Source organism: Phocoena sinus, chromosome 16 (genome assembly GCF_008692025.1).
Source record: "Phocoena sinus isolate mPhoSin1 chromosome 16, mPhoSin1.pri, whole genome shotgun sequence".
NCBI lineage: Eukaryota > Metazoa > Chordata > Mammalia > Artiodactyla > Phocoenidae > Phocoena > Phocoena sinus.
Genome location: NC_045778.1, coordinates 37899414 through 37925254, shown reverse-complemented (window position 1 = coordinate 37925254; position 25841 = coordinate 37899414). Strand labels below are relative to the sequence as shown.

Below are 25841 nucleotides of genomic sequence, written 5' to 3'. Positions count from 1 at the left end.
CAAGCCTGAGCTGCAGGCGGGATAGGGGCCTCCAGGCCATCGCTCTGCTCAGCTGCCACACCCTGCTGGCCTCTCTGCTCGCCACACACACTTGCCTCTGACTCGAGTGGGATCCAGGATGGGGAGCACCTTGTCCATTCCTCTTAATTCCCTCCCAGAAAGTACATCTGATTTCCCTGGCCATACCATCTTGGGGAGACAAGGGACCTTAGTGCCCCAGCTAGGAGGACCCCACCTGACCAGAGCTATAGCAAAAGCATCTTCCTCTCTCCTAAGGTCTTGGGGACCGTTCTCCAGTGCCCATATCACTACTCACATACACATCCCAGCTCAGTAGACCCAGGGCCTGGACGAGGGTGAGGCACTCACTGCCTCCTTAAAGTTTGCACCATAGATGCCTCACTTGCCTTACCCTAGTCCCAGCCCTGAACCCCCCAGAAGTATGTGTTTCCCTTGTGTGCTATGCAGGTGACTCCCCTGAGCCCCCTGAGGCAGATACCTCCTGTCCTCCGAGGAAGGGCCTCCTCAGACTGGTGGCCATGCGCAGCTGGAAAACCCAGTAATGCCGGAAGCAGTGTGCTTTGAGCGCCATCTTGTGTCCATAGTTGCCAATTACAGTCAGGATTGCTCAGTACCCATTTATAATTAGTTCTGTGTTTCTTCTACTCAATAATGGGAAGCCTCTCCAAAAGAAGGGGGAAACAACCCCTGGGCTCCAGCATCAACTTCAATACACTCATAAAACAATATGTAGCCTCCCTATGCTTATAACTTATAATAACTAGAAAAACAAAACAACTTTGCTAGGTAAAAAAATATCCCCTAGGAACTCTTAATTAAATGTGATTTACAGTGTGGTTCTGGCTGAATTTGTGACTGCTGGGGTTCAATGGCTCACTGAACAGAGGCCTCCAGAGGATTTTTGTGTGGCCACCCTGATTTCTGGGGACTTCCAAGCCCTCAGAGCCCCTATACAGAACCCTAATTTCATGGAAGCCAGTTATCTCAATGATGATGACTGATTCCTGGTGAGGGTTGTGGGTCCCCACCCAGTCACCTGGGAGGCCCCAGAAAACTCTCCCAAGAGGCAGCCACAGTCTGGCTGCTGGCTCCCCCAGGAACCCACTTCACCAGGGCCCAGCGTGCTAAACATTAAAGACAGACGCGTTCTCCGTCACTTGCTGCCAATTTGGTTTTAATACAAATGCAAACTCAGGCATTAAAATCACCTGGGAGTGTTTGATTATCAGGTGGTAATCCCACCTTCTAAAAAGGGCTTACTTTTTAATTTATTGTGTTAAATTAAAATGCAGAATTTACTAAACTGTGCGGGAAACCCAGTTTAAGAACCGAACCCTGCCCTAATTAATGCTGCTGCCGCTGATGGCAGAATATGCAGGAAATGAGCCCTTCCTGGATCCCTGTTAAGTGCTGGTGCATCGTGGCTGTGAGGACCAGCAGGAAGCACTTAGCAGAGTTCTTTGCATGACTTACTTTCCTTAATTCTCACAACAGACCCTGGAGTCAGCTGTATTATTATCCTTATTTTACAGATTGGGAATGGGGTGCAGAGAGAAACAGTGTAACTTACTCAGTGACCCAGCTAAGAAGTGTCCATGGCAGGACTCAAATTCAACTTTGCTTGACTCCAGTGTGCTCGTTCTTTCCACACCAGCTCCACTGCCTCCCCCAGCAGGGCTGAACAGAGTTAGCCCTCTGCGGTGCAAGCACAGAGGAGGCCTAGTCTGCTGCTTTCCAACTGAGTCCCTCATAGGAAGGTCCAAGAGCAGGACATTACACTTTGCTCCTCAGGACCCCTGAGCTCTGGCCTTGCAGCAGGATGTATGCCACCTTACCTGTGCCAGCAACTCCTCTCCACCATGGCCCACCCTGCCCCACTCTCAGCAGTCTCCAAGGACTGGCGAGAGGTTATCACAGTGCTTAGGATGGGTGATCACCCGCCTCTGCCATCATCACCTTCCTGAGGCTGAACTGGCCAAGCCGCCACCCCAGGCCCCACTCCGCCCAGATGCTGAATCAGGCTTCCAAGGCTACCAGTCCATGGCCAGCTCCCCACCTGCCTTGGTCAGGGAGAACAAGAGTGAGGAGCCACTCTGCGTCCAGGTGAGGGGGAGGCCGGTCTACTCTCGGAGAAGGGGGCTCTTTGCCCACCAGAGCCCAACTGGGAGGCAGGTTACTGAGGGCCATCTGCCTGCTTCCCTCCTTGGCCTTGGCTTTCAAAACCTTTCGAATCAGCGGGCCTTGGTTTCAAATCTCAGCGATGTAATCCGTCACCTTGGGAAGTGGACTGAACCTTTCTGACCTGCTTCCCAGTCCACAGAGTGGGGAGATGTGGGTGATGCCGTAACTTTGGGAAGTGGCTCAGCTCCTCCCTCTGCCACCTGAGAGCTCCTCCGCTGCTAATGACTTCTCTAGCCCCAACTTCCTCCTCGTACTCCAGACAGGACTGGATCAGCTGCGCGGAATTCAGCTGCTCGGAGGAAGACCGTATAGGAAGCCCCAGGAATCCTGTACAACCTGCGAGAGCCGCGCATGGCCCCAAGAAAGGTGAGGCTACAGATGAGGGTGGGGCGAGTTGGCGTTTGCAGGTCCAGAGGCGGGGAAGGATGCAGAGATGGGGCTGCGAGGGAGGGGTCCAGGGTCGTGGGAGGCAGTGCCGCTGGTGCCCACCAGGCGGCGCTCTGTACCAAGTCAAACCCCAGGCCAGAGACCGAGAGCCGCCCTGTCACAGCCCTTCCTGGCGGAGGTCAGCTTCACCCGTGGAACATTTCCTGAGGCGAGATTGCTGCAGCCTCTTAGCAGGCCAGGGACGGCCATCAACGCACCATCCCCAGAGGCCACGAGGAGCCAGGGAGCCTGGATCTGACTGATGATGCTCGGCCTGGGCAGCTTCCTCCTTGTCCTGCCCCCCTCCCTTTTCCGCTGGTCACATGGGGGCCGGGGGCAGGGCCAAGGCCATGGCAGGGCCTCCGGGGTGAGAAGAGGGGGCAGGGAGCCCGGTCGCTTCCTCCAGGCAGTGTCTTGAAGAGGGAACCCCCGGCAGGCTCTGGGCAGCGGAGATGGAGGTGTCCGGCTCCCCTGTACCAGGTGAGCAGACCCCTGGCGGGGCAACACCCAGGCAGCTTTCCTAGAAGCCTGGGCCTCCCCCTGCCTGCCGGGCCCAGATGCCCACACGGTGATGGGGTGCTCTTTACCCCGTGCTCACACACGCTGGCAGCGGGGGGCCCTGTGGGAGATGAACGAGGAAGCATAGGGTGAACGCCTAGGCCAGTCCAGGACAACGGGGTCCGTCTGTCTAAGTTTGGAGAATGCGACGGCAGTGACTTCCAGAGCCATCTGGGTTTGAGTCACAACCCCCGTCTTCACCATGTTAAACTGTGTGACGGGATGACTCGCAATTCCACTGACATATTCACCTCTGGGTGCTGTCAGGTTAATGTGCTTGGTCTAGTCAGTGCTAGCTGTCATTAGTAATAATGCCTGTGGGTGGGGTGATGCCCAGGTACAGGGCACACTGGCCTGAGTTCAGAAAGACCTGGTGTTCCCAGCACCCACCCCCACGGTGAGCCCGTTTGCTGTGTGGCCGGTACCAACCAGAGCTGCTCCTGGCTGAGTCATCCACCAGCTTGCTCTCCAAGACTGCCCTTCATGGCAGGCCTGGAAGCTGTGCCCCTACTGTGCTGAGCTAAGCTGGGCTGTGGCCTGCATTGGAGCACAGCTGCTGAGAAAGGCAGGTGAGGGGCAGGCAAGGGCTGGGGTAGGTGATTGGAGAGCGGTTCTCCCCCCGCTCTGCCCTGAGGTCGCTCTCCCCCAGCTGGAGAGCAGAACCCACCTTACCTGCCCTTCCACCCATGTTTTCCCCAAAGCAGATGCCCACGCCCCAGGGCCTTGTCATCCTGCTGCAGGCTGAGGTCAGTGAAGGTCACTCCTCCAACCAGAGCCCTGCCGGTATAATCAAGCCTCCCACACTCACACTCATACACATAATATACTCCCCCCATGATGCAGGTGGGCAGTGAGGGGCAGGGACTTGCCCAGGGCATGTGGCACAGGCAGGACAGAGGCCCTGCTCACTGTCTCCCAGGGAGCCCTCTGTTGTGTGATGGCAGAGCTGAGATTGGGTAGCCAGGAGAAGGGTAGGGGTTGGGGAGGAAAGGAAGGGCAATCAACACGTCCAAGGGGAAGAACATTGTTACACACACACACGCCTGGGGGTCAGTGTCATTTATCTTACCCTTAGAGCAACCTGCAGTGGGCATTGTATTTTTCGAGCCCTTCCCCCCTCCCCTTGATCACAGTACCCTGACATCTATTTTTAGCATCTACATGGATCCTGTACCAGCACAGGTGCTTTGTGGAAGCCAGCTCCACCCAGCTCCTGGGATGAGACCAGGTTGCTTTAGGCAATCAACGCATCTTATTCCCCAACCATCAGGATTGTTTCAGGGATAGATTGTTTGCCTAATCAAGGCGGTGAGGAAAGAGCTGTTTGGAGAAATAGAGAGGGAAAACTTCCCAGCGCTTCCGAAAGAGACACTGGGAGATATGGTTTTTCTTATCTCTAGACATGCAGGAGGAAATATTAGCTCCTGAAGTTGGTGTTCAGCATTTTTTTTCCTCATCAATAATCTTTTTATTGCTTACATGATGAAATGATAGTATTTTGAATGTTTTAGCTTAAATAAAATATCCAAATTATTTTCACCCATTACTTTTTATGTTTTTTAATGTGGCTACTAAAAAGTTTAAATTATATCTATGGCTCAGATTTGTGGTTCAGATTATACTTCTATTGGGTAGCACTGTTTTAGAAGCATAATTTTAGCACTTACGTCTAGGTCTATGCTTCATTTAACGTTAGTCTTTGTGCATGGTGTTCATTCTTCTCCTTGTGTCTCTGTTACAACGTCATTTATGGAAAACACTATCCTTTCCCCACTGAATTACCTTGACACCTTTTTTTTTAATTGAAGTATAGTTGATTTACAATGTTGTGTTTATGTATATATATATATCTTCTTTTTCAGATTCTTTTCCATTATAGGTTAATACAAGATATTGAATATAGTCCCTTGTGTTATGCAGTAGGACCTTGTTGTTTATCTATTTTATATATAGTAGTGTGAATCTGTTAATCCCAAATTCCTAATCTATCCCTCCCCTCACCCTTTCCCCTTTGGTAACCATAAGTTTGCTTTCTATGTCTGTGAGTCTGTTTCTGTTTTGTATGTAAGTTCATTTTTCTTAGATTCCACCTATAAGTGAGATCATATATTTGTCTTTCTCTGTCAGACTTCACTTAGTATGATGATCTCTAGGTCCATGCATGTTGCTACAAATGGCGTTATTTCATTCTTTTTATGACTGAGTAATAGTCTATCATATATACACAGATGCACATATAATGTATACACACACACACACACACACACACATATATATGCACCACCTCTTCTTTATCCATTGATCTGTCGATGGACATTTATGTTGCACTCATGTCTAGGCTATTGTAAAGCATGCTACCATGACCATTGGGGTGCACATACCCTTTCGAACCATGGTTTTCTCCAGATACATGCCCAGGAGTGGGATTGCTGGATCATATGCTACTCTATTTTTAGTTTTTAAGGAACCTCCATACTGTTCTCCATAGTGACTGTTTACATTCCCAACAACAGTGTAGGAGGGTTCCCTTTTCTCCATACCCTCTCCAGCATTTATTATTTATAGACTTTTTGATAATTCTGACCAGTGTAAAGTGATACCTCACTGTGGTTCTGATTTGCATTTCTCTAATAATCAGCGATGTTGAGTACCTTTTCACGTGCCTCTTGGCCATCTGTATGTCTTCTTTGGAGAAATGTCTATTTAGGTCCTCTGCCCATATTTTGATTGGGTTGTTTGTGTTTTTGATATTGAGCCATAAGAGCTGTTTGTATATTTTGGAAATTAATCCTTTGTCAGTCACATCATTCACAAATATTTTCCCCCAGTCCATAGGTTGTCTTTTTGTTTTGTTTATTGTTTCCTTTGCTGTGCAAAAGCTTTTAAGTTTACTTAGGTCCCAATTGTTTATTTTTACTTTTATTTCCATTACTCTAGAAGATGGATCCAAAAAACATATTGCATCAATTTATGTCAAAGATTGTTCTATCTATGTTTTCCTCTAGGAGTTTTATAGTATCCGCACTTACATTTAGGTCTTTGATCCATTTTGCATTTATTTTTGTTTATGGTATTAAAGAATGTTCTAATTTCATTCTTTTGCATGTCCAGTTTTCCCAGCATCACTTATTGAAGAGACTCTCTTATCTCCATTGTATATTCTTGCCTCCTTTTTTGAAGATTAATTGACTGTAGGTGTGTGGGATTATTTCTGGGCTCTCTATTCTGTTCCGTTGATCCATATGTCTGTTTTTGTGCCAATACTATGCTGTTTTGATTATTGTAGCTTTGTAATATTGTCTGAAGTCTGGGATGGTTATGCTTCCAAGCTCTGTTCTTTTTCCTCAGAATTGCTTTGGCAACTCTGGGTATTTTGTGGTTCCATATAAATTTTAGGATTATTTGTTCTAGTTCTGTGAAAAATGTCACAGATAATTTGATAGGGATTGCATTAAATCTGTAGATTGCTTTGAGTAGTATGGCCATTTTAACAATATTAATTTTTCCAATCCAAGAGAATGGAATATCTTTCCATTTCTTTGAATCATCTTCAGTTTCCTTTATCAATGTTTTATAGTTCTCAGCATATAAGTGTTTCATCTCCTTGGTCAGGTTTATTCCTAAGTATTTTTTTTTTGCAATCTTAAAAGGGATTTTTCTTTTTACTTTCTCTTTCTGTATTTCATTGTTAGTGTAAAGAAATGCAACAGATTTCTGTATGTTAACCTTGTATCCTGCTACTTTGCTAAATTTATTTATCAATTCTAGTTGTTTTTGTGGGAAGTCTTTAGGGTTTTCTATATATTGTATCATGTCATCTGCATATAATGACAATTTTACCTCTTCTCTTCCAATTTGGATACCTTTTGTTTCTTTTTCTTGTTTGATTGCTGTGGATAGGACCTCCAATACTATGTTAAATAGAAGTGGTGAGAGTGGGCATCCTTGTCTTGTTCCAGATTTTAGCAGGAAGGCTTTCAGCTTTTCACTGTTGAGTATTATGTTGGCTATGGGTTTGTCATAAATAGCTTTTATTATGTTGAGATATGTTCCCTCTATACCCTCTTTGGTGAGAGTATTTTTATCATTAATGGATGTTGAATTTTATCAAATGCTTTTTCTGCATCTATTGAGATGATCATGTGGTTTTTGTCTTTTCTTTTGTTGATGTGATGTATCACGTTGATTGATTTGCATATGTTGAGTCATCCTTTTGACCCTAGGTTTAATCCAACTTGATCAGGATGTATGATCCTTTTTATGAGTGTTTAGATGTGGTTTACTAATATTTTGTTGAGGATTTCTTGCATCTAGATTCATCAAAGATATTGGCCTGTAGTTTTCTGTTTTTGTAGCATCTTTGTCTGGTTTTGGTATCAGGGTGATGGTGGCTTCATGAAATGACTTTGGGAGTGTTCCCTCCTCTTCTGTCTTTTGAAATAGTTTGAGAAGGATCAGTATAAGTTCCTCTTTGTATGTTTGGTGGAATTCCCCAGTGAAGCCATCCAGTTCTGGACTTTTATTTGCAGGGAGTTTTTTTGTTACAGATTCTATTTCACTTCTAGTGCTCAGTCTGTTCAAATCATCTATTTCTTCTTGATTCAGTTTTGGTGGGCTGTATGTTTCTAGAAACTTGTACATTTCTTCTAGGTTGTCCAATTTGTTGGCATATTATTCTTCATAATATTCTCTCTTTTTTTTTCCTGCAGTATTGGTTGCTATTTCTCCTCTTTAATTTCTTAATTTTTTGTTTGGGTCCTCTCTCTTCTCTTCTTGGTGAGCTTGCCCAGAGGTCTGTCTATTTTGTTTATCCTTTCAAAAAAATAGTTCTTGGTTTTATTGATTTTTTTTCTATTTTTCTTTAAATCTCTGTTTTATTTATTTCCTCTCTGACCTTTATTATTTCCTTCTTCTGCTGACTTCAGGTTTGTTTGTTCTTTTTTTCTAATTCTTTTAGGTGATAGGTTAGGTTGTTTATTTGGGATTTTTCTTATTTTTTGAGGAAGGCCTGTATAACTATAAACTTTCCTCTTAGTACTGTTTTTGCTGCATCCCGTAGATTTCGTATGGTTGTGTTTTCATTGTCATTCTTCTCAAGGTATTTTTTAATTTCCTCTGATTTCATCAGTTACCATTGGTTTTTTAGTGGCATGTTGTTTTGTCTCCATGTAATTGTTTTTTTTCTCCTTTCTCCTTATGTGGTTCATTTCTAGTTTCATGCCATTATGGTCAGAAAAGATGCTTGAACTAATTTCTATCCTCTTAAATTTGTTAAGGATTGTTTTGTGTCCTAGTATGTGGTCCATCCTAGAGAATGTTCCATGTGCACTTGAAAAGAAAGTGTATTCTGCTTATTTTGGATGTAATGTCCTGAAAATATCAATTAAGTCTAACTATTCTATTGTGTCATTTAGGATCTCTGTTGCCTTATTGATTTTCTGTCTGGAAGATCTGTCCATTGATGTCAGTGCAGTGTTAAAGTCTCCTACTATTATTGTATTCCTATCAGTTTCTCCATTTATTTCTGTTAGTATTTGTTTTATGTACTTGGGTACTCCTATTGGGTGCATATATGTTAATGAGTATAATATCCTGTTCTTGTATTGATCCTTTTATCATTATAGAGTGTCCTTCTTTGTGTTTCTTTATGACCTTTGTTTTAAAGTCTGTTTTGTCTGGTATGAGTATTACTACCCCTGCTTTCTTGTCATTTCCATTTGCATGAAATATCTTTTTCCCTCCCCTCACTTTCAATGTATGTGTGTCCTTTGCCCTAAGGTAGGTCTCTTGTAGGCAGCATATTGTAGGCTCTTGTTTTATTATCCAGTCTGCTACTCCGTGTCTTTTGATTGGAGCATTTAGGCCATCAACATTTAAGGTAATTATTGATAGGTATGTATTTATTGCCATTTTGAACCTTGTTTTCCAATTGATTCCTTTGTTTCTTTGTATTTCTTCTTTGTTTCTTTATCTTTTTGTTTTTCCTTTTGTGGTTTGATGGTTTTCTTTTGTATTATGCTTTTCTCTTCTTTTTGGTTTTTGTGAATCAATTATATGTTTCTGAGTTGTGGTTACCCTGGTTTTCAAGTATGTTAAGCCATTACTATAGCTACTTGGTTTACACTGATGTTTATATAAGCTCAAACACTTTCTACAAAAACCCTACACTTTCTTACTCCCTTCCCCCACATTTTATGACTTTGAAGTCCTGTTTTACATCTTAATGTTATCCTTTTGCTGTTCATTATAGTTATAATTGCTTTCACAAAATTTTTTGATTTTTTTAAAATCTATGTAAGTGATCTACAATCCTTTTATATATTTGTTTTTCCTATTGTGATTTTCTGTTTCCTATAGATTCTTGTTTCTTTTCTATTAAAGAAGACCTTTCAATATTTCTTTTAGAACAGGTTTAGTATTGCTGTATTCTTTTAGTTTTTACTTGTCTGAAAAATAATTTCTTCTTCTATTCTAAATGATTATCTTGCTGGGTAGAGTATCCTACATGGCAGGTTTTTCCCTTTCAGGACTTTGAATGTATCTTGTCACTCCCTTCTGGCTTGCAATGTTTCTGTACAGCAATCAGCTTATAGCCTTATCAGGGTCCCCTTGTAACTAACTCTTTGTTTTTCTCTTGCTGCCTTTAGAATCCTCTCTTTATCTTTAACTTTTGCCATTTTAATTATAATATGTCTTGGTATAGGGGTCATCTTGTTTGGATCCCTCTGTGCTTCCTGTACCTGGATATCTGTTTCCTTATTTAGGTTTGGGAATTTTTCAGCTATAATTATTTCAAATGCGTTTTTGATCCCCTTTTCTCTTTCTTCTCCTCTGGATCTCTATTATGCATAGATTGGCGTGCTTTATATTATCCCATAGGTTTCATATATTGCTTTCATTTTTTAAAATTTGTCTTTCTGTCTGCTGTTCTGATTGGGTGATTCCATTATTCTATCTTCCAGGTCACTCATTCATTCTTCTGCATTATTTAGTTTACTATTTATTGCCTTTAGCTTGGTTTTCATCTTGGCAATTGAGTTTTCTAATTTTGACTGGCTCCTCTTTATAGCTCCTAGTTCCTTGTTACAGTGATCTGCGTTTCTATTGATAGCCTTTTTTAATCCCTTCAATATTTTTATTACCTCCTTTTTGAACTCAGGGTCTAGCAGACTGGAGAGATCTGTTTCATTGTTTGTTTTTTTCAGGATAATTCTCTTGTTCTTTTAATTGGGAGCGGTTCCTCTGCTTCTTCATTTTACTTATATTTCTCTGACTCTGAATTTAGGAGAAAGAGTTATCTACTGTGGTCTTGAAGGGCTGTTTTTATGTGGGAGTGTCCCTGTGTAGCCTTCGTGAGTCTAATGTTTTTGGTGCGAGGGCTTTTTGGTATGGACGCCTGCCATGTCTTTCCTTAGGGTGTGCTGGCCATTATCCCCTTGATAGGGGATGTGATTGGTGTTGTGGTGACCAGAGCCTGAACTGGATGTTGAGCAGGGCCTCCTCTTTGCTCTATGGTTGTCACAGCCCTGTTGGGGCAGGGTCTGCTCCCCAGTTGTTGGAGTAGATGCCCCCAGATCTGGTTCTAAGCTTCAGTGGGAGGTAGGTGGGACTGGAGTGCCCCTGCTGGGGGTGGAGCCACTGAGTATTCCTCCACAGGAGATGTCCACTGGGACATATGCTCTGTGATGTCACCTGTCACCCACTGTATGTGCTCACAAAGTACACTGTTGTTGGCACTTCCCTCAGCTTCACTTCAGCCATGAGAACACAGGCAATCAGCCCGGTTATCCCTCAGGCACTGTGCTGACAAAGCCATTGGCACAGATCCACCAGCACCCACTGTAGTCATTCACCCAGACCCTCCATGGGAGTGCTGGGAATCAGCTTCTGAGTGTGTGTATCCAGAAAACCCACCACTGCTGATGTCAGACCCATCCTAGCCAGGGGAGCGCCAGTAATCCTCTGGGATGTCCTGCAGGTGCTGCACTCACGCGTCGCCACCTAAATCTTGCAGCTGCAGGGAATCAGCTCAGATTTCAGCCCAGCTTTCCAAGTTGTGCACCCATGGGGAATTGGCTCCGATTTCAGCCCCACCTCCACATGTGGGCAACCTGCCAGAGCTTGCGTGCTTTCAGAGCTCCTGGTGGTGGAGCCTCGCCTGCTCTGAGCATGCTGAGGCTGCTGTGGTGGGGCCAACCACTCCCCCTTCACATGCATTGACAATGGGGCTCCATATTTTTTAATAATCAGACAACCTTGATGAAGCTGAAGCAGACACCTCAGGAAGCAAACAAGAGAACTGGAAGAAAAAAAAAAAAAAAAAAACCTGACTTGGTTGACATTGTCAAGCTGCTGGACCTGGGCTCTGTCCTGCACATACTCCCAGTTGCAGCCTGGCCACACTCCAGGCCCTTTGGGCTGTCTCCATGCAGCCAAATCACGTCCTCTCCCCTGGTCTGTCCACTGAAGCTCGAGTTTCCACATCCAGCCACTGTGCACACCAGCAGGTGCACGACTCGGGTGGGGAGGGCGTGCAGCCAGGTGGCCAGGACCATCTGTGCTGGTCTCTCTCTGCCCTGCCTGCCACAAACTGGCTGCTGCATTCTTCTCTGAGCCTCTAAATCTCCCTATCTGTCCTGGCTGATCTCCCAGCCAGTGAAGGGCATTCCCAGGGTGAGGGAACATTTCCTTTTCCACAGCTCCCTTCCAGGGGCACAGGTCCTATCCCAATTCCTTTTTCTTCTTTCTTCCTACCTGATTATGTGGTGATCTTTCTTGCAGCTTTGTTTATATGAGATCTTCTGCCAGTGTTCAGTGGGTATTCTGTGAAAATTGTCCCACATGTAGATGTAGTTTTGATGTATCTGTGGGAGGAGGTGAGTTCCAGGTCCTTCTATTCCACCACCTTGATATCCACCTCCAGCATATTTTTTAATAATCAGACAACCTTGATGAAGCTGAAGCAGACACCTCAGGAAGCAAACAAGAGAACTGGAAGAAAAAAAAAAAAAAAAAACCTGACTTGGTTGACATTGTCAAGCTGCTGGATCTAACCATACCTGAAGTCCATATCACAAGAACTTTCTCACTAAAGAAGCCAAAATATACCCTCTTATCTTTTAAGCCAATTTTAATTGTCTTTTTGTTTCCAGAAACTGAAAGATTCTTACCTGATCATCCTTTTTTGACCAAAGCTAAAATGGATACTCAGAAGGCTGAGTATCCAGCTAAAATATAGGTTGCCAGCTAAAATATAGGACATCCAGTTAAATCAGAATTTCAGATCAGTTATCAACAATGAATATCAACCAGGAATACCTTTATAGTAGGTATTATGTCCCATGAAATGTTTGTAACACACTTATACTAAAAATATAACTGGGCATTCTGTATTTTTAATTGCTAAATCTGGTAACCCTATTTCAGCTACACATCCAGATTCACACTACTAGGGGAAAAAAAAAAAAACAACCAACTGGACCTGGACACGGACCCAGATTTTTAAACTCTAAAGCCCTTACTACACTAGGTCATGGGGTCATGGGATGGGCTTCTTCCTCTCACTCCCCACCCCCTCTATCACCCTCCCACCCCTGGATGCTTAGAGTATACAGAGAGATGTCACTCTGTCCCCAAGGGCCTCTTAGGTCTGTCCCAGTTCCAAGGGTCTCAGGCTTGACACTCCTCTAGTTCCTTGGCTCTGCTCTGTTGCTGCCTCTGTACTTTGGGCTCCATCACTCTTCTCACTCTGCTCTTTGCCCCGGCTTCCCTTTGCAAGCCAAACCACCGTTCACTTGGGCCCAAGGGCATACCGGCATCTCTGGTTGGGGCTTTGTTGTTCTCTTCAAGCACTTTTGCTCTCACCCACCAGCTTCTGCTCCCAGCTGCCCCAGGTCACTCCCCAGTGCGCAGCTTGGCCCCTCCGCTGGATTGTCCTAATGCTCCCCTCAGAACACCAGCAGCAGGATCTGTGCCTGGTCACCAAGGCATGGAGCAAGGTGACACTGCCCCAGTGCAGCCTGCGGAGTGCTGTCTAGCAGCCCACAGCCCCAGGGTGGAGGGGACACGCCAACAATGAGTGCTGGCTATGCTTGTTTTATCTGCATAACAGTGATTGGTTCTATAATCACAAACACGAAACAAGCTCAACACAGCAGAGGCAGGGAAGCAAAGGAAATAAGAAGGGTAGTTGGGAGAACATTCTGTTGGGTGTCCCCACCAAGAGTTGCTTCTCAGACTGTATAAACTCCATGTGTATTTAAACACGATAACACTGACCCCCACCCCTGGGAGCTGCCTGTCCCTTAGATTGCCAAGACCACAATGTCAATGATGTTGAGGGCTTCATAAATGTCACTTGGCTGTTTCCTAATCGGGATTTTTCTTTTCCACTTTCCACAACTGTAAATTATGAAATAACGATGCTAAATTGCCAGAAACAGAATGAGAAGCCATGCTCTTAGCAGCTGTGTACCACGGTGAGGGCTGCCATGGGTGCTGCTGGGGCTTTGTTTCTCCACCTAGGGGTGGGGTCCGCATCCTCCGTCTCTCCACTAACAGGACTGCCGTGCACATCAGGTGAGAGTCCTGGAAGTCACATTGCACGTTTGCAGGTTATTGTTTGTAGCTGTTTTGAAGCTCTCTGGAAAACACAGCTCCTTTTAAATCCAGGCCATCTGATTGAAAAGATCAAACATAGCATCTGACGTGTGGAGGGCTTTGCCATTTTATACCCACCACCTCGTTGACCCGTCGTTCACTCTGAGGGGTGGTTCATTCTTGTTCCCATTTTACAGATTTAAGAAACTGATACCCAGAGGTCTGACTTGCCCAAGGCCATCCCAAGATCCCTGGTACACTTGCATTAAAGGGACTAATTCCTCACCGTGAAGCTTCTTGTTGGAAACCCAAGAAAACACCAGATAAAGGGCATTCTAAATATATTTCTCTTCTATAGATGCTGATCTCCTGTTACTGGAAAACAAGAATTAGCGTGTCTGCTTGAGGATGTGGTTGGCTCTTTATAAAAAGGATATACAAGAAGTTTGCACATAGACTGCCAGCTTCGTTATGTTGCCGACAGCTTCCAGCAAAAGAAGAACGTTTGCAGCCAGGTATTTCGGTAAGAAGTTTATTTTATTCTATGTGGTGTATGATTACCTTGGTTCTTGGCTTCTTGCTTGAGGGATGGGGTCATTTGTGGCCACCCAAAGAAGCTGTCTTGGTCTTGTAATCTGAGAGCACCTAGGGGCGTCTGTGGTCAGGGCCCAGGCACTGACTGATGACTCAGCCCTCACCCCTGAACTCGGGAGCTGGTTCATGTCTGCCTGAAAAACAGAGCCTTCATCATGACCACGATTGTCAGGGACCCTGGATCCAGTGGCTCAGGGCTCTGATGACATTCAGAGTCTGTAAGAATCACTGTGCCCACAGACCATGGGTGCAAAAGGCCATCACAGGGAAGGCTGTGCATTCTGAGGCTGCCCTGTATCTTGCTTGGAAACAATCCAGCTAAGCAGTTAATTCAGAAACAGTGAGGATGGTTCAGTAGTCCTCAGTAAAGTGTCCAGGAGGTAACTTAGACAAAGTGGGACAAACCGCTGTGTGGTCATACAAGTGCTGACTAACTGGGTGAGTCAAACAGGTGCTGGCTGAGTGTTTGTGCAGTGACATCTCACGTTCTCTGGACCTGGGTGCCTTCAGGTGATGATTGAAATCCCAGATACTAGTAGGAGAAACACAGTCAGTGGTACTCAACCTGGCTTTATGTTAGAATCATGCAGGAGCTTTTAAAAATCCCCAGGCATTTTTTTATTTTTGGCCATGCCACGTGGCATGAGGGATCTTAGTTCCCCCACCGGGGATCATACCCGTGCCCCTGCAGTGGAAGCGTGGAGTCCTAACCGCGGGATTGCCAGAGAATTCCCTCCCCAGGCATTTTTGAATACTGGAGATCAGGCATAATTGGTGTGGGGTGGACAGCAGCAGTTCCCAGGTGAACCTAGGGTGTAGCCAGGCCCAAGAGCCATCAGACATAGCCCAGAGCCCCCAGACCACACAGCAGCCTTTGCTATGGTCTGCACAGGTATCCACAGGGATGCTGAGTCTAGCTCTGTGTCCACAGAGCCAGGTCGCCAGAATTCCACTCTGGGCTGGACACGTGTTGTGGGACGCTTCTTGCATGTTTAACCTCTCTGGAGCCTCCTTTCTACAATAGGGGGTGGAGAGCAGCTGAGATTAGCCTTTACCTCTGTTTAGTCCTAGTGCATTGGGGTGGGGGAGTGGTCTGTAAAATATCCAGTATTTTTCTCTCATCTGGGTTTATGGCATCATCTGAGTTGAAAGGAAAAGTCACCGTCACTTACTTTTGTGGAAGGTTCCAGCCACCAGATTCCCATGGTGTAGCAGATGTCCCCGGCTTCAGAGTACAGATGCTAATCGTTTGAGAAAACGACAAATGAGCTATTGCATGAGATACCTGAATTTAAAGAATTTGATTGAATTAAATTTTTGTTGTGGTGAAATTCACATAAAATTAACCATTTTAAAGTGAATAATTAATTCAGTGGCAATTTCAGGGTGTCCCACAACCACCATCTCTCTTTAGTTCCAAAACGTTTTTATCACCCCCCAAAAACCCCACCCCCATGACGCAGTTGCTTCCCACCTCCCCCAGCCCTGGCAGCCACTAACCTGCTTTCTCTCTCTATGGGCTTTACCTATACTGGATATTTCTTATAAATCGAATCATACAGCGTGTGTCCTTTTGTGTCTGGCTTCTTTGACTTGGAGTAATGTTTCTGAGGTTCATCCACATTATAGCATGTATTGGAACTTTATTCCTTTAGACTGAATTAATTTTTAATTTATTATCTGACCACAAACAGCTTGGCAGCTTTGTAAAAAAGGAGGAGCCATGCCATTCTACAGAAGGCTTCAGAAAGGACAGGAGAGTCAGCCAACACAGGGGAAGTGTCCTCTGCCCCATCTCTGGTCTCTCTAATTCAGCCCTGTCTCTTCTCCCTCTCTCTGTCTTTGTCTATCTGTCTGTCTTTCTCTCTTTCTCTGACCCTCCCTTCTCTCTCTCTCTTCCCCCATATATTCTACAGGAGATTATTGGGGAACTTGAGCTTGCTTTTAACTGAGATTTTCAGGGAATTGGGGCAAACAGAAGATTCTTTGGAGTTAAATTGAACTTCTGTACTTCACTTAACCACTTTGCCTATAATTTTGCCAAGTTGAGGACCTGCCATGTAGCAGGAAGTCAGAGGCCAACCTCTACAGGTCTTGGCCTCTCACTGAGGGGCGCTGTGCTAAAACTCTTACCCAGCCATGGGCACCACCTTTAGCTCCACCTCTTGTGAGCTTTTCCTGTGCCACTGTCTTGCCTGGTCCGACCAGGTGCAGTCTCTTTGCTCCCAGCTTCCCAAACTTCTGCTCACCGAGCTGCCTGGTTCTCTGCCAAGGTGGTGACTTCTCCCTGTTAGCTGACCCTCCATGAATGGCCACTGGACGTCAGATTCATAGTGGGAAGCAAGATGGTGGCTCCTGCCCATACCAGGCCAGAGAGTCCACAGAGAAGAAGGTAGCTCTGAAGCCATTCCTACAGGTCCCCAGTTCCCTGGCCCACAAGCTGACCTTCAGGACCAAGGCCAGGGGGCAGCTTGGAATGGGCATCCTCCATCACACCCCTTCTCCAGGCCTTCCCAATTCTGTGGCTTTGCTTACTTTTCCTTCTTCCAGACCATACCCTCACCCTTCCCTACTGTAATACAGGGATGTGAGGAGACCACGAGATCCCAGGTAGGGAGGCAAGAGTATGTCCTGGGAGAACAGGAGATTCAGAGAGAGGAGAACTGAAGATATAGGAAGGGGAGTGGTGGGTGATACAAGAGGAAAGGTAGGTTGATGTCACTTTGAGAAACTTGGACTCTTTCTTATGGGCAATAGGGAGCTATTGAAAGTTGTAAGAATAGGACTGATCAGAACTGTTTATAGGAAGAATATCATGGCAGCTGGGTATGAAGTCAGCTCTCACCTGGATTCTTACAAAGGCCTCCTCACTGGTCTTCCTGATTCTACCTATGGCCTTTTCATCTCTTCTCAATATTGCAACTGGAACAGACTCTTAAACCTAAATCAGATTAGATCTGTCATTCACTCAACACATCCCAGTGGATCCCCATGTCACGCTTCCACCCGGCCCAACATTACCCATCACATCATCTCCTACGTACCCTGCTTGCTTGGCACCAGCAACACCAGCTTCCTTGCTCTTCCTCAGACATGCCAGGTCTTTGCATGTGCTCTCCCCTCTCTCCAGAGCACCCTAACCCTCAGATATCCATATGGCTCACAAACTCACCTCTTTCGGATTTTTGCCCAAATGTCACCTTCTCTTGAGGCTTTCACTGACTACCTGTCTGTGTCACAATGGGATAAGTTACACAGTAACTGGGTCACGGGTCACCTGCCCATCATAGTGACTCAAAGACCCAGACTAATGGAACAACCATTATTTCAAGTGCTGCTGGTGGCGAGGCCAGATAGCAGAGGGAGAGGTTGAGCTCCAGAAGGGTCTCATGTCAGCAGTGAAATCCTCAGCCTGGACATTGCCCCAACTACCCACGAGGGGTCCAGGAAGTACAGTCCGACCACATGCCTGGAAGGGAGGGTTAGGGTTAGGGTTGGCAAACCACACCAATGACTGCACAAGTTGAATCCCACCCTGACTTTCCTATCCTTCTCTGCTTTATTTTTCTTCATATTTTTCTTCATTTGTTATTATCTCATATATCTCTATATTTTAACAGTTTATGGAGATGTAGGTTACACAGGATAAAATTCACCCATTCTAAGTGTACAATTAAATAATTTTTGGTAAATTTATAGAGTTATCCAACCATCACCATTATCCGGTGTTTAGACATTTCTATCACCCGGAAAAATTCCCTCCTGACTATCTGCAATTAATCCCCTCTCCTGCCCCCTAGCCTGAGAAACCACTTATGTGCCTTCTGTCTCTATAAATTTGCCTTTTCTGGACATTTTATATAAGTAGAATCATATACTATGTGGTCTTTTGCATCAGGCTTCTTTCATTTAGCATAAAGTTTCTGAGGTTCATTCATGTTCTTGTGTGTATCAGTAGTTGTTCCTTTTTAGCTGAATAATATATGGATGTGCATTTTGCTTATACACTCACCAGTTGATTTATTATTTTAGGGCATATTCTGAAGAATGTTCCATATGTACATGAAAATAATGTATATTCTGCTGTCATTGTAAGGAGTGTCCTATATATATCACTTAGGTCAAATTGGTTAATAGTGTTGTCTAAGCCTTCTATATTGTTACTGATATTCTGTCTAGTTGTTCTGTCATTTATTGAGATTGGTGTAGGGAAATCTCCAACTCTTATTATTCAACTGTCTACTGTCACTTTTTACTTCATGTATTTTGATGCTCTTTTGTTAAGTCTGTGTATGTTTATAATTGTTATAGCGTCCTGATCTATTCACCCTTTTATCATTGTAAAACGTTCCTCTTTGTTGTAATGTTCCTTTTCTTAAAGTCTATTTTATCTTATATTAATATAGCCAGTTCCAGCTGTCTTATGGTTCCTGTTGCATGGCATACCTTTTTCCATCCTTTTCCTTTCAACCAGTTTGTATCACTGAATCTACAGTGTGTCTCTTATAGATAGCATATAATTAGATCTTGCTAGTTTATGAAGACAGTCTTTGCCCTTTGAATGGGGATATTTAGACCACTCACATTTAATGAAATTATTGATATGATTGGGTTTACATTTTCCATTTTGTAACTTGTTTTCTATATGTCTCCTTTATTTTTATTCCTCTGTTCCTCCTTTACCATCTTCTTTGTATTAGATGTTTTCTAGTATACCATTTTAATTTTTTATTGATTTTTTTTACTATATTTTTGTGTCATTTTCTTAGTGCTTGCTCTAGGGATTACAATATGCATTTTATCTTAATCTACTTCAGGTTAATATTTAATTCCAGTGAAACATAAAAACTTTGATCCAAGGTAGTTCCATTTCCTCTCTTCTCCTTCGTTTTATTATTGTCATATATGTATTACATCTATGTCTTATAAACCCCAAAGGACACTATTATAATTATTGCTTTATACACAGTTAAGTCTTTAAAAGATGTTAAGAGAAGAAATGAGAAAAACTATATTTATAGAACCTTTCATATTAACCCACGTACTTATGATTTCCTGTGTGCTTCATCTCTTCCTGTGGATGCTGGTCGCCACCTGGTGTCATTTCCTTTCAGCCTGAAGAACTTCCTTTAGTGTTTCTTATGAGGCAGGTCTGCCAGCAAGGAATTCTGTTAGTTGTTGTCTATCTGGGAATGCGTTAATTTTGCCTTCATTTTTGTAGGACAGCTGTTTGGATACAAAATTCCTGGTTAATGGTTTTTATTTTTCTTTCAGCCCTTTGAATATGGCCTTCCACTTCTAGCCTCCATTGTTTCAGATGAGAAGTCAGCTGTTAATCGTGTTGATGTCCCCCTCCATGTGATGAGGGGGACAAGTTTTTCTTTTGCCACTGTCAGGATTTTCTCTTTATCTTTCAAGAGTTGGACTCTAAAGTGTTGAACTATAAATCTCTTTGTATTTTAAAACTGCTTGGGATTTTTAAAGTTGGTTACATGTGAAACATGATATTTTTCATCAAATTTGGGAAGTTTTCAATCACTATTTTTTTTGAAATAATTTTTCTGTTACTCTCTTTTGTCTCCTTCTAGGACTTGCATTACACATATATTGGCATACTTATTGTTGCTTCAAAGATCTCTGAGAGTCTGTTCTTTTTCCTTCAATTGTTTTGTTCTGTGTTTCTCTATATTCTTCAGATTGGGTTATTTCTATAGCTCTGTTCTAAAGTTCATGTATTCTCTCTTCTGCCATCTCAAATCTTCTGTTGAGCCCCTTTAGTGAATTTTTCATTTCAATTATTGGACTTTCAACTCAAGAATTTCCATTTGTTTTTTTATATTTTCTGTCTCATTGAGATTCCCTATGTGTTGATTCATTATTATCATGCATCCCTTTAATTCTTTAAACATGTTCCCTTTAGTTCTTTAAATGTATGTACATAGGGTTTTTTAAAAGTATTTGTCTGCTAAATACAAAAATCTGGGAATATTCAGAGAGTTTCTATTGGCCTTTTTCCTAAGTATGGGTCACACTTTCCTTTTCCTTTGTACACTTATAATTTTTTAATTAAAAACTGGATATTTTAGATAATGTATTGTAGGAAGCTCTGAATTCTAATTTACTCACCTAAACAATGTTGTTGTTGAATTGTTTGGTAACTTGCCTGGGATAAATCTGTTAAATCTGTCTCCTCTACAATATGCAGTCACTAATATCTCTGGTTATATTTGTTGTTTATTCTTCCTTTTATTTTTAAACTGGCTTCCTAGGGGTCACCTCTGTTTCTGTGTAATTCAGTGATCAACCAATGATTGGACAGATGTTGCGTTCAAACCTTGAACTAGTAGAACTTCCATTCTCTGCCAGTAGATCTGCGTGAGGTAGGGAAACGCAGTCAAAGTTCAGATGGTTTTCAAGTTCTTCAAGTTTGCCCTGGCTTTTACTTTCCGCTGGACTCTTCACATTACCTCTGCCCTTGCCACAGTCTTAGGGTTGGCAGGAGTGTATGGGTACTCTGAGCCCTCTCTGGTCTCCACTGCACGAGCATGCTCCCTAAGCCAGGCACATGTTCGCCCCAACAATGAGTAAAAACTCAGACACAGCATCAGTTCTCCCCATTCACTTGCTGCCAAGATTGTCTATTCCACTGACAATGCCTCTGGGTGTAGGCATCACCCACTGCTCAAAATTGAATAAGCCACTTTTGACTTCGTCAGCAAAGTTGCTGGTCCCCATGGTGTGCCCCACCCTGGCAGAACCTCTGTGAGGACTGAGCTGGGGAAAGTGGGATAGAAGCACCCCTTGGCAAGAACACCACAGACTCTCACTGTTCTTACCTAAAGTATAGCAGTTTTTCATGCATAAGTGATTGTTGCATGCCTTTGGTCAATTTCAGAGTATGGAAATGGTTGTTTTTGTCAGTTTTGTCCAGGTTTATAGTTGCATTTGGCGAAGAGGTTTTGCTGACCTCATCACTCAGACGTAGCTAGAAGTCCTGCCTCCTACTTACCTATTTCATCTACTATCTGTCTCCCCTCTCCTACTAAGATACAGCCTCTATTCTGCAGGCTTTATTGCCACTACCCCTTTGGTCACTATTCAAGCACCACTTAGAATAAGGAGGGAAGGGTGAAAGTTAAGGTTAGAGCTGTTTTCACAGTGCCTAGAATGATGTCTGACATGCAGTATATGCTTAATGACTGTTGAATAACTGAATGAATAGCATGGAGAGAAGATGAATGGAGGTCAGGTAGCCTCCTTGAGGATCTGAGTCAGTAAGAATATAAAGGGCACAGTGGGTTCAAGAGATGGTGGAGAAAAAAGATGGACAATGCTTGGCAGTGCCGGACAGGGAAGGCACTGAGGATGTCCACGCAGTTGGTTTTGGTGTTGCAAAGTATTTCTTCAGAATTCCAGACCTTTGTCACAGAGCTAAAGACACATGTACATGGCCCAGGAGTCAGAGAAGCTGAAGAGGCTCTGTGGGAAGGAGGGACAATGGCAGGTCTAGCTGCTGCTTCGTGCCAATGAGATGAATCAGCTTATCAGCAATAATGCCCATATGCTGCAAAATGGCTGCTGCTTCCCTTCAGTCTCTCGAATCTCCCAAGAATCTCCCTGTAGCCTGTGGGAAACATACAAGAAAGGGAAGCCTGGGACGTGTCCTTCAGCCTCGCCAAGTTGTATTAGAAAGCCATCACGGGTTCTTATTCTCTGGTTTTGGATATGGGAAGCTCATGGAAGATGTGAGGCCATTCTAAGATTCCAGCAGGATGGCTCTGGGAGGGGAAGCCGGTGGGCAGGGGGAAGAGGCCAGGGCAGGGGGACATTTCAACAGTTCAGGGAAGGGCTGATGAGAAGTTGGACAAATATAGTGGTGGTAGAGACAGAACAGTCTAAGAATATGGAATGCACAGAGCTGGGTGTCTGGCTCATGTGGAAAGGAGGGAGGGAGGAGGTGCCATTGTCGGGAGGTGGCACAGAAGGAGGGACAGGTGTGGGGAGGACTGCTTGGTGCCATTCCTGACTGACCCTCAGCATTCTGTTCTCTAACTATCACATCTCATCAAGTCCAACACCGTTCGTCCATCCATCCATCCATCCAACCATCCATCATGCATTCCCTGTGGGGTGCTCTGGGCAATAGCTCTGTGAGTGAAGAGAGACACCCACTGCCCAGCTTCACACAAGCAATGATCCGTGGCATCTGCCCCTGCCCAGCACCCGACACCATAGATACTGCATTGGGGCCTGTCTGTATCTGCAGGGGACTCAGCAGTATTCAACCAGAGATCTGGTTGGCTTCTGGGGGGATCAGCTTCTCGGGGACTGATCTGGTAGGGATGGTGGCCAAGTGTATATAGAGGGCATCTTCTCTGACTGTCTCACCCACTCGCTCTGGCCCTTCACACTGGAAGAACTCTCAGAATTAAGCTAAAGCTCCAGCCAGCCTGAGGAAGCCCCTCAGACCCCAGCCCACCCACACTGCATCCTGCACGTTGCCTTTTGCCTTCACGTCTCTGCTGTGTGAGCAGCTCTATCCCCGCACCCCTTATCCTACCCCTCCTGACTTGCCTCCCGGCATTCTGGACTTTGTGTGCCAGCCAAAGTTACCTTGAGTGAAGACTCCCTGCTTGCCTCCCACTGTCCCCCCAAGCATACCTTAGCTGTAGGTCTACAAATGTTTGTTGAGCCTGTACTGTTGGCCAACAGTCATTGTTCTAGATGCTTGAACACATATGCAGAGATGCAGCCCTCCTCTCAAGGAGCTCTTGGTCTGCAGAAGCACAAGGCTCTGGTGGAGGGTGTGCAAGAAGAGCGGGAACCAGGAGGAGGGTCTCAATGCTGCTCCTGGGTCAGTGCAGGGTCCAGAGCAGGGAACAGCCAAGTCGGCCTTTGGAGCAGGGGCAAGAAGCAGCCAGGTAGGTAGCCCGCAGCAGGCGTTCCTGGAAGAGGGCCAGGGCTGTGTCAGGCAATCTGAGGCCTCCATCCTGCTCCTCCCTGGGCTCCTGCATAAGCCCCAAGCCCAGCCTGTGACACCCAGACACACGGACAGCACTGATGCCGGCTGGGCTGGAAAGGCCTGCCACCCCAGTGTCTCCTCCACTCAGTGCCCTCTCTGCCAGCTGTCTTTATAGAAGCCCACTGATAAACACTGATGCTGTTTGGGGAAGGAGGGGGAGGGGACGGGCTGTGTCAACCCCTTAGCACCCATTCCTCCTCAAGGATGTTCACCTGCACCTGGCAGCACAAGGGACCCTAGGGAATGAGATGGAGGTGGGGTTTTCTTCTTCTTTTTTAATGAAAGAACAGTGAAGGAAGGACCTATGCTACCACCAAACTAAAAATAATAACAAATATTAGCTTTGAGATCACCTTGCACAGTTTACAACTCACTTCACCATGGTGATCTCATTTAACTCCTGTAACCAGCCTGTGAGATAGTCATGTCCCCATTTTACAAATGAGGAAAGTGAAATCTTTCCATACTGCTCCCTAGCTGGAAAGTGGTAAAACTATGCCCAAATCTGCCATCCCCAAAAGCAGAGCCCAAGGGCTTGGGTGCGGGTGGTTTATTTGGGAGATGATACCAGGAAGCAGGAATGAGGGGCTGGGGAGTGTGAGACATGGAAGGCAGGCCTGTGTAAAGGGCATTACCAACGTCACGCTGTCAGCAACAGACTGACTTCACAGAACCCTGAGAAGAGTATGGAGTGCCTCTCAGATGGTCCAGGAAGGACAGAGGCAGGAGAATTACCCTGCTCCCTTTCTCCCTCACCTGAAGTCTGCCCCTAGAGATGTGGATGCCCAGCACTTCTGGGCTTTGTTCATTTGCACAGGGTCTGTAGGTTCCCTTTGGCTTCAGAGAAGCCCCCAGCAGCTGAGAGCCTGGAGTGGGAACCACCAGTGGACAAGAGCTCTGTATCACACCTGTGACTGAAATCAGGACTGGTCACAGAGATGGGACTTGTGACGCCCAGAGCTGTGTTACGAGCTGCAGCCTATGCCCCTAATGTGTCCCTCTCTCCAAGCTGGGGGCAATATGTGAGCTGGACAGGCTTGGGGAGACATGGAGTTGGGGTCCTGGGAACCCCAGTGCAGAGGTGCAGAGACGGGGCCAGCGAGCAGTGAGAGACAGAGCGACCGGAAACAAGATGAAGAGTCCCACTTCATGGTGGTTCCAGAAGGGTCCCTGTCTCCAAGGGTCCCCATGGGAGCTGGAATTCTCTTACTTACAGTGAGGAGGAAGGGCAGGCATGTTAGTCTGCTCAGGCTACCATAACCAAGTGTCACAGGCTGGGTGGCTTAAACAACAATTGATTTTCTCATAATTCTGGAAGGTTAAGTTCTAAGATCAAGGTGTCAGCAGGTTTGGTTTCTTCTGAGGCCTCTCTCCTTGGCTTGTAGATGGCCATCTTCTCCCTGTGTTTTCACACGGTCTTTTCTCTGTGCATGTCTGTGTCCTAATCTCTTCTTCTAAAGACACCAGTGATATTGGATTAGGACCCATGTTAATGACTTAGTATAACTTAATCACCCCTTTAAAGACCTCATGTCCAAATACAGTCACGTCCTGAGGTACTGGGGGTTAGAACTTCAACATATGAATGCAGAGTGGGCACAGTTCGGCCCATGACAGCAGGGAAAAGCTCTCTTGCTTTCCTGGATCCTGAGCTGTTGGCCCTGAGGAATAGTAAGGCATCTGTGCCCCAGGAACAAGAAGGCTGGGGAGAGGCTGGGCACAGCCCCCAGCCAGTGTCTAGACAGAAACTCTGCCAGACACGCTGCCCTCTGGAAGCCAGCGGAAGCCCACACTTACCCACCCTCAGCGACCGAACCAAATAGGGGCTGAGTCAGGGGCTTTCCTTAGGGAACCAGTTTCTTACGCTGATTTCTGTTCCTGCACATCTGGGAGAAATGACTCGACCCTGAGAGTGGTTGCGAAATGGCAAACCACAGTGAGGGCTCACAATTCTTCTGCACTCCCGTGTGGTCTCATTTACTGCTGCCCCAGCTCTGTGGGGGCAGAACAGCCCTCCCTGTTGGCCAGATAAGGAAGATGAGATTCAGGAAATTCATTGACGCCCAAGGGCACACTGCTACTGAGCAGCAGAAGCAGGACTCAACCCACATCTGAGCTGACCCATCTCTACTGCTCATTTGCAGCTGCACCTCCGCCTTCAGGGACATTGGCTGCACCCCTTGGCCATAGCCATCAAGTCCCCCCCCACAACTGGAATGTGTATCCATCGGCTTTCTACAGTATGACTGGGTTAGTGGTACAAACGGGCTTCTCTCAGCATGTTTGATGGCTGGTATGTAAGACTGCCAGCCAGTTACCATAGCAACAGTGGTGGGAAAAAGCAGCATCCTGGTGGCCTGGGTGGAAAGTTAGGATTAACATGGGGACAAAGATGCTCATAGCATGGACTTTCAGATACCTGCCCTAAATGCCATCTAAG

At 45.3% G+C, this 25841-nt stretch overlaps 1 protein-coding gene across 3 annotated transcripts in view; it reads left to right on the top strand.

The window, feature by feature from the left end:
• Positions 1 to 2497: 2497 nt before the first annotated feature.
• ARHGAP22 (Rho GTPase activating protein 22) overlaps positions 2498 to 25841 on the top strand; it is a 219865-nt gene continuing 196521 nt past the window's right edge. For 2 of the 3 annotated variants that reach the window (XM_032607461.1, XM_032607457.1), the window contains exons 1-2: positions 2498 to 2568; positions 14144 to 14308. In XM_032607461.1, coding sequence (XP_032463352.1) covers positions 14257 to 14308 — 52 coding nt within the window. In that variant the 5' untranslated portion in view covers positions 2498 to 2568; positions 14144 to 14256. Of the gene's footprint in view, positions 2569 to 3070; positions 3109 to 14143; positions 14309 to 25841 lie in introns of those variants that run through there. The other variant, XM_032607458.1, reaches the window with a different exon arrangement.